Here is an 8,263-nt window from a genome sequence, read left to right on the forward strand (position 1 = left end):
TGCACTTTGTAGGGAGTAGGTTTTCCATTTGGGATGCAGGCACAAAAATGCACACACACACACACGCACACGCACGCACACACACACACGCGCACACACACACACGCACGCACGCTCGCGCACACACACACACGCACACATACACACACACACGCACGCACACACACACACGCGCACACACACACGCACGCACGCTCGCGCACACACACACACGCACGCACGCACACACACACACAAACGCACACGCACACACACACACACACACAAACACACACGCACACACACACACACACACAATAAGCAGGTAGAGTATCTCTCTTGGGTGTTATTTAGAGATACCATGACGTTTATAGATAATCCTTTACCCAGTAGACTAGAGACACCATGATGTTTATAGATGAACCTTTACCCCAGTAGACTAGAGACACCATGATGTTTATAGATAATCCTTTACCCAGTAGACTAGAGACACCATGATGTTTATAGATGAACCTTTACCCCAGTAGACTAGAGACACCATGATGTTTATAGATGAACCTTTACCCCAGTAGACTAGAGACACCATGATGTTTATAGATGAACCTTTACCCCAGTAGACTAGAGACACCATGATGTTTATAGATTAACCTTTACCCAGTAGACTAGAGACACCATGATGTTTATAGATGAACCTTCACCCCAGTAGACTAGAGACACCATGATGTTTATAGATGACCCAGTAGACTAGAGACACCATGATGTTTATAGATAAACCTTTACCCCAGTAGACTAGAGACACCATGATGTTTATAGTTGAACCTTTACCCAGTAGACTAGAGACACCATGATGTTTATAGATGACCCAGTAGACTAGAGACACCATGATGTTTATAGATAAACCTTTACCCCAGTAGACTAGAGACACCATGATGTTTATAGTTGAACCTTTACCCAGTAGACTAGAGACACCATGATGTTTATAGATGACCCTTTACCCCAGTAGACTAGAGACACCATGATGTTTATAGATGACCCAGTAGACTAGAGACACCATGATGTTTATAGATGAACCTTTACCCAGTAGACTAGAGACACCATGATGTTTATAGATAATCCTTTACCCCAGTAGACTAGAGACACCATGATGTTTATAGTTGAACCTTTACCCAGTAGACTAGAGACACCATGATGTTTATAGATGACCCTTTACCCCAGTAGACTAGAGACACCATGATGTTTATAGATGAACCTTTACCCAGTAGACTAGAGACACCATGATGTTTATAGATAATCCTTTACCCAGTAGACTAGAGACACCATGATGGTTATAGATGAACCTTTACCCCAGTAGACTAGAGACACCATGATGTTTATAGATAAACCTTCACCCCAGTAGACTAGAGACACCATGATGTTTACAGATGACCCAGTAGACTAGAGACACCATGATGTTTATAGATGACCCAGTAGACTAGAGACACCATGATGTTTATAGATGACCCAGTAGACTAGAGACACCATGATGTTTATAGATGACCCAGTAGACTAGAGACACCATGATGTTTATAGATGAACCTTTACCCAGTAGACTAGAGACACCATGATGGTTATAGATGAACCTTTACCCCAGTAGACTAGAGACACCATGATGTTTATAGTTGAACCTTTACCCAGTAGACTAGAGACACCATGATGTTTATAGATGAACCTTTACCCCAGTAGACTAGAGACACCATTATGTTTATAGATGATCCTTTACCCCAGTAGACTAGAGACACTATGATGTTTATAGATGATCCTTTACCCCAGTAGACTAGAGACACCATGATGTTTATATATAATCCTTTACCCAGTAGACTAGAGACACCATAATGTTTATAGATAATCCTTTACCCAGTAGACTAGAGACACCATGATGGTTATAGATGAACCTTTACCCCAGTAGACTAGAGACACCATGATGTTTATAGATAATCCTTTACCCAGTAGACTAGAGACACCATGATGGTTATAGATGAACCTTTACCCCAGTAGACTAGAGACACCATGATGTTTATAGATAATCCTTTACCCAGTAGACTAGAGACACCATGATGTTTATAGATGAACCTTTACCCCAGTAGACTAGAGACACCATGATGTTTATAGATTAACCTTTACCCCAGTAGACTAGAGACACCATGATGTTTATAGATGATCCTTTACCCAGTAGACTAGAGACACCATGATGTTTATAGATGAACCTTTACCCAGTAGACTAGAGACACCATGATGTTTATAGATGACCCAGTAGACTAGAGACACCATGATGTTTATAGATGACCCAGTAGACTAGAGACACCATGATGTTTACAGATGACCCCAGTAGACTAGAGACACCATGATGTTTATAGATGACCCAGTAGACTAGAGACACCATGATGTTTACAGATGACCCAGTAGACTAGAGACACCATGATGTTTACAGATGACCCAGTAGACTAGAGACACCATGATGTTTATAGATAATCCTTTACCCAGTAGACTAGAGACACCATGATGTTTATAGATGAACCTTTACCCAGTAGACTAGAGACACCATGATGTTTATAGATGACCCAGTAGACTAGAGACACCATGATGTTTATAGATGACCCAGTAGACTAGAGACACCATGATGTTTACAGATGACCCCAGTAGACTAGAGACACCATGATGTTTATAGATGACCCAGTAGACTAGAGACACCATGATGTTTACAGATGACCCAGTAGACTAGAGACACCATGATGTTTATAGATGATCCTTTGGGATATTATTATAATTTATGAAACGTTTTGAACTAAGACCTAGCCTCTGAACCTCAGGCGTTCAAGACCAAATTTAAAGGACGGCACCGCAATAATTAAATAACACAACAACCATGGTAGCCATGGTAACACAATGCACTACCGATGTCTGTCTCTGGTATCGTTATATATCTGCTTCTCGTGGGGCGGCAGGGTAGCCTAGTGGTAAGAGCGTTGGACTAGTAACCGGAAGGTTGCAAGTTCAAATCACCCGAGCTGACAAGGTACAAATCTGTCGTTCTGCCCCTGAACAGGCAGTTAACCCACTGTTCCTAGGCCGTCATTGAAAGTAAGAATTTGTTCTTAACTGACTTGCCTAGTTCAATAAAGGTAAAATAAACAGAAATAGTGGCAGGAACAAACGTAATCGGAAAAAGGCGTGTTAACAGATTGAAACATTATTCCCTGCAAAGGCTATATGCAGCGACAGCATCTTTCTCAATAAACAGCTTCATCTTTTTGACGCTACCCTTGAGATGAGGGAGCAGCAGTGGTGTGGAAGGAAGGGTTATAAGCACCAACACAGCCATGCTAACTGCTAACCCTGCTCAGCATCATTAAGTAAGAGGCCCTGCTAATGCTACTGCTAATGCTACTGCTAATGCTACTGCTAATGCTACTGCGAATGCTAATGTAGAGTACAGGAAGCCATTGGGGTTTGTTTTTGGAAGTGGATATGCTGCTCAATAAGTAAGAAGATGAGCAAGTCAAGCAGAGTCAAGTTGACGTAGTTTTATTTTTTTTTAATCTTATGTCCTCCCTTTGTGATTGTTTAGAAGTTGTATTACAGCAGTTATTATAGATATGTCTGTTAACTAATCTGCATTTTTCCTCTGTAGAAGCAGACAGCCTGTAGAGCTGATGCCTCATGAGAACACCTGTAAGCCCTGCCCTGTGGTTGCTGCCTCCCCTGTGTGTGGTACGGATAAACACAACTACGCCTCTCAGGTACTAACATACCTCCTCTTTCTCTCAATTCAATTATTACTCCCTGTCCCCCTCTCTCCCACCCTCTCTCTCTCCTCCTCATTCTCCCTCTCTCCCCGTCTCTCTCCCCCTCTCTCTCTCCGCCTCTCTCTCGTCTCCCCTATCTCTCTCCCCCTCTCTCTCCTCTCTCTGTCAATTCAATTCTCCCTCTCTCCCCCCTCTCTCTCTCCGCCCCTCTCTCTCATCTCCCCTCTCTCTCTCTCCGCCCCTCTCTCATCTCTCCCTGTATATCTCTCTCGTCTCTCCCTGTATATCTCGTCTCTCCCTGTATATCTCGTCTCTCCCTGTATATCTCTCTCGTCTCTCCCTGTATATCTCGTCTCTCCCTGTATATCTCGTCTCTCCCTGTATATCTCTCTCGTCTCTCCCTGTATATCTCTCTCATCACTCCCTGTATATCTCTCTCGTCTCTCCCTGTATATATCGTCTCTCCCTGTATAGCTCTCTCGTCTCTCCCTGTAAATCTCTCTCGTCTCTCCCTGTATATCTGGTTCCAAGAGGACAAGTGCACTGTACTGCTGGATGAATGCAAATGCAGGTGTTCATCCCAAATGGCACCCTATTCCCTTTATAGTGCACTACTTTGACCAGGGCCCATAAGGAATAGGCTGCCATTTAGGACGCAGATCAGGATGAATGCAATGCATGCGTGTGATCAATGTTTGTCTCAGGTTTGAACAGCGTAGCACCGTAGCACCGCCCACTACTTTCCCCCTTTATTGATTTATGTAGTTTTTAATTCTGACCTTGATGAGAACGACTGCTCACTCAGCCCCTTCTCCCTCATCTCTCCCTCCCTCTCTCCCTCCTCTCTTCCTCTCTCCCTCCTCTCTCCCTCTCTCCCTCGTCTTTCTTTCCTCTCTCCATCCTCTTTCCCTCCTCTCTCTCTCTCTCTCTCTCTCTCTTTCTCTCTCTCGCTCTCTCTCTCCCTCCTCTCTCCTTACTGGCTCTCCTTTCTCTCTCCTCTCTCTCTCCCTCCTCTCTCGCTCTCTTTCCCTCCCCCTCCTCTCTCCCTCCCACTCTCTTTCCTCTCTCCCTCCTCTCTTCCTCCTTTCTCCTGCCTCTCTCCATCCTCTCTCCTAATTTTCTCTGTCTTTCACTCTCTCCTCTCTATTTTTCTCTCTCCAGCTTCTCTCTCCTCTCTCCTCTCTCCTCTCTCCTGCCTCTGTCCCTCCTCTGTCATTTGAATGAGCAATCTGTTTTTCTGCGGTCACCCCCATAAATATTTTATCGGCATTCAAGATTACCCTGTTCAACTCAGGCAAGCCTGGACCTGGCACAGCTTCTCTCTCTCTCTACTCTCTACTCTCTCTACTCTCTACTCTCTACTCTCTACTCTCTACTCTCTCCTCTCTACTCTCTCTCTCTACTCTCTCCTCTCTACTCTCTACTCTCTCTCTCTCTACTCTCTCTCTCTACTCTTTCCTCTCTCTCTCTACTCTCTACTCTCTCCTCTCTCTCTCTCTCTCTCTCTCTCTCTACTCTCTCCTCTCTCTCTCTCTCTCTACTCTCTCCTCTCTCTCTCTCTCTCTCTCTCTACTCTCTACTCTCTACTCTCTCTCTACTCTCTACTCTCTACTCTCTCTCTACTCTCTACTCTCTCCTCTCTCTCTACTCTCTCCTCTCTAATCTCTCTCTCTACTCTCTCTCTCTCCTCTCTCCTCTCTACTCTCTACTCTCTACTCTCTCCTCTCTCTCTCTCCTCTCTACTCTCTTTCTCTCCCTATTTCTCTCCCCCATCTCTCTCTCTCCTCTCTCCTCTCTACTCTCTACTCTCTCTCTCTCTCTCTACTCTCTCCTCTCTACTCTCTCTTTATCTCTCTCTCTCTCTCTCTGCTGCAGGTGAAAAGCAAGAGTGCTACTGTTGTAAATACACATTAAGCTGTGTGTGTGTGTTACTGTGTGTGTGTGTGTTACTGTGTGTGTGTGTGTTCATACGTGTGTGTGTGTTCCTGTGTGTGTGTGTGTGTGTTCCTGTGTGTGTGTGTGTGTGTTCCTGTGTGTGTGTGTGTGTGTGTGTGTGTGTGTGTGTGTGTGTGTGTGTGTGTGTGTGTGTGTGTGTGTGTGTTCATACGTGTGTGTGTTCCTGTGTGTGTGTTCCTGTGTGTGTGTGTGTGTGTGTGTGTGTGTGTGTGTGTGTGTGTGTGTATGCATGCATGTGTTTCTGTGTTTTTGTGTGTATGTCATTTTAAAATGACGATTAGCTCTGTGCTCTTGTCTCTGATTAATATATACAATATATGCAAAGTATGTGGACACCCCTTCAAATGAGCTATTTCAGCCACACCCATTGCTGACAGGTGTATAAAATTGAGCACGCAGCCATGCAATCTCCATAGACAAACATTGGCAGTAGAATGGCCTTACTGAAGAGCTCAGTGACTTTCAATGTGGCATCATCATAGGATGCCACCTTTCCAACAAGTCAGTTCTTCATATTTCTGCCCTGCTAGAGCCGCCTCGGTCAACTGTAAGGGCTGTTATTGTGAAGGTGAAACATCTAGGAGCAACAACGGCTCAGCCGCAAAGTGGTAGGCCACACAAGCTCACAGAACGGGACCACCGAGTGCTGTAGTGTGTAAAATCATCTGTTCTCGGTTGCAAAAATCACTACCGAGTTCCAAACTGCCTCTGGAAGCAACGTCAGCACAAGAACTGTTCGTTGATAGCTTCATGAAATGGGTTTCCGTGGCCGAGCAGCCGCACACAAGCCTATGATCACCATGCTCAATGCCAAGTGTTGGCTAGAGTGGTGTAAAGCTCACCGCCATTGGACTCCAGAGAACGCAGTGGAAATGCGAGAACGCTACCTGCCCGAATGCACAGTTCCAACACAGAGTCCTGACCTCGACCCCATCGAACACATTTGGGATGAGTTTGGGATGAGTTGGAACACCACTGAACCAGGCCTAATCACCCAACATCAGTGTCAGACCTCACTAATGCAGTTGGTGTGTAGATTTGTACTGTTGTTGAACTGCAGTGTAATCTCTCTCTCTCTCTCCCTCTTGCTTTATCCTCTCTCTCTTTCTCTCCTCTCTCCCCGTTCTATCTCTCTCTCTCTCTCTCTCTCTCTCTCCTCTCTCCCCCCTTCTATCTCTCTCTCTCTCTCCTCTCTCCCCCCTTCTATCTCTCTCTCTCTCTTTCTCTCCTCTCTCCCCGTTCTATCTCTCTCTCTCTCTCTCTCTCTCTCTCTTTCTCTCCTCTCTCCCCCCTTCTATATCTCTCTCTTTCTCTCCTCTCACCCCCTTCTATCTATCTCTCTCTCCCTCTCCTTTCTCCCCCCTTCTCTCTCTCTCTCTCTCTTTCTCTCCTCTCTCCCCCCTTCTATCTCTCTCTCTCTTTCTCTCCTCTCTCCCCCCTTCTATCTCTCTCTCTCTTTCTCTCCTCTCTCCCCCGTTCTATCTCTCTCCCCCCCCCCCCCCCCCCCCCCCCCTCCCTCTCTCTCTCTCCTCCAGTGTAAGTTGGAGCAGCAGGGCTGTTTAACAGGGAAGGATCTGAGTGTGAAATGCCAGGGCATGTGCCCCTGTGCCACCGCTGCCGCCCCCATCACAGAGACAGAGGACAAACACGGCAAGTACACACGCACAAACTCGCACGCAGTGTGTGTTGTTCTGTCTGTGTGTGTTGTTCTGTCAGTGTGTGTTGTTCTGTCAGTGTGTATTGTTCTGTCAGTGTGTGTTGTTCTGTCAGTGTGTGTGTTGTTCTGTCAGTGTGTGTTGTTCTGTCAGGGTGTGTTGTTCTGTCAGGGTGTGTTGTTCTGTCAGGGTGTGTGTTGTTCTGTCAGTGTGTTGTTCTGTCAGTGTGTGTGTTGTTCTGTCAGTGTGTGTGTTGTTCTGTCAGGGTGTGTTGTTCTGTCAGTGTGTGTGTTGTTCTGTCAGTGTGTGTTGTTCTGTCAGTGTGTGTGTTGTTCTGTCAGTGTGTGTGTTGTTCTGTCAGGGTGTGTTGTTCTGTCAGGGTGTGTGTTGCTCTGTCAGTGTGTGTTGCTCTGTCAGTGTGTGTTGTTCTGTCAGTGTGTGTTGTTCTGTCAGGGTGTGTTGTTCTGTCAGTGTGGGTTGTTCTGTCAGTGTGTGTTGTTTGGTCAGTGTGTGTGTTGTTCTGTCAGTGGGTGTGTGTTGTTCTGTCAGGGTGTGTTGTTCTGTCAGGGTGTGTTGTTCTGTCAGTGTGTGTGTTGTTCTGTCAGTGTGTGTTGTTCTGTCAGTGTGTGTACGTTGTTCTGTCAGTGTGTGTGTTGTTCTGTCAGTGTGTGTTGTTTGGTCAGGGTGTGTGTTGTTCTGTCAGTGTGTGTTGTTTTGTCAGTGTGTGTGTTGTTCTGTCAGGGTGTGTTGTTCTGTCAGTATGTGTTGTTCTGTCAGTGTGTGTGTTGTTCTGTCAGTGTGTGTGTTGTTCTGTCAGTGTGTGTTGTTCTGTCAGTGTGTGTTGTTCTGTCAGTGTGTGTATTGTTCTGTCAGTGTGTGTGTTGTTCTGTC

General features: G+C 45.7%; 1 protein-coding gene across 2 annotated transcripts in view; it reads left to right on the forward strand.

Moving 5' to 3' along the window:
• The window catches only part of LOC118966076 (testican-2-like), a 120,354-nt gene that overhangs the window by 70,766 nt on the left and 41,325 nt on the right, over positions 1-8,263 (forward strand). For both annotated transcript variants that reach the window (XM_036988463.1, XM_036988467.1), the window contains exons 5-6: positions 3,647-3,755; positions 7,253-7,367. In XM_036988463.1, coding sequence (XP_036844358.1) covers positions 3,647-3,755; positions 7,253-7,367 — 224 coding nt within the window. The remainder of the gene's footprint in view (positions 1-3,646; positions 3,756-7,252; positions 7,368-8,263) is intronic.

Source organism: Oncorhynchus mykiss, chromosome 1 (genome assembly GCF_013265735.2).
Source record: "Oncorhynchus mykiss isolate Arlee chromosome 1, USDA_OmykA_1.1, whole genome shotgun sequence".
NCBI classification, from domain to species: domain Eukaryota; kingdom Metazoa; phylum Chordata; class Actinopteri; order Salmoniformes; family Salmonidae; genus Oncorhynchus; species Oncorhynchus mykiss.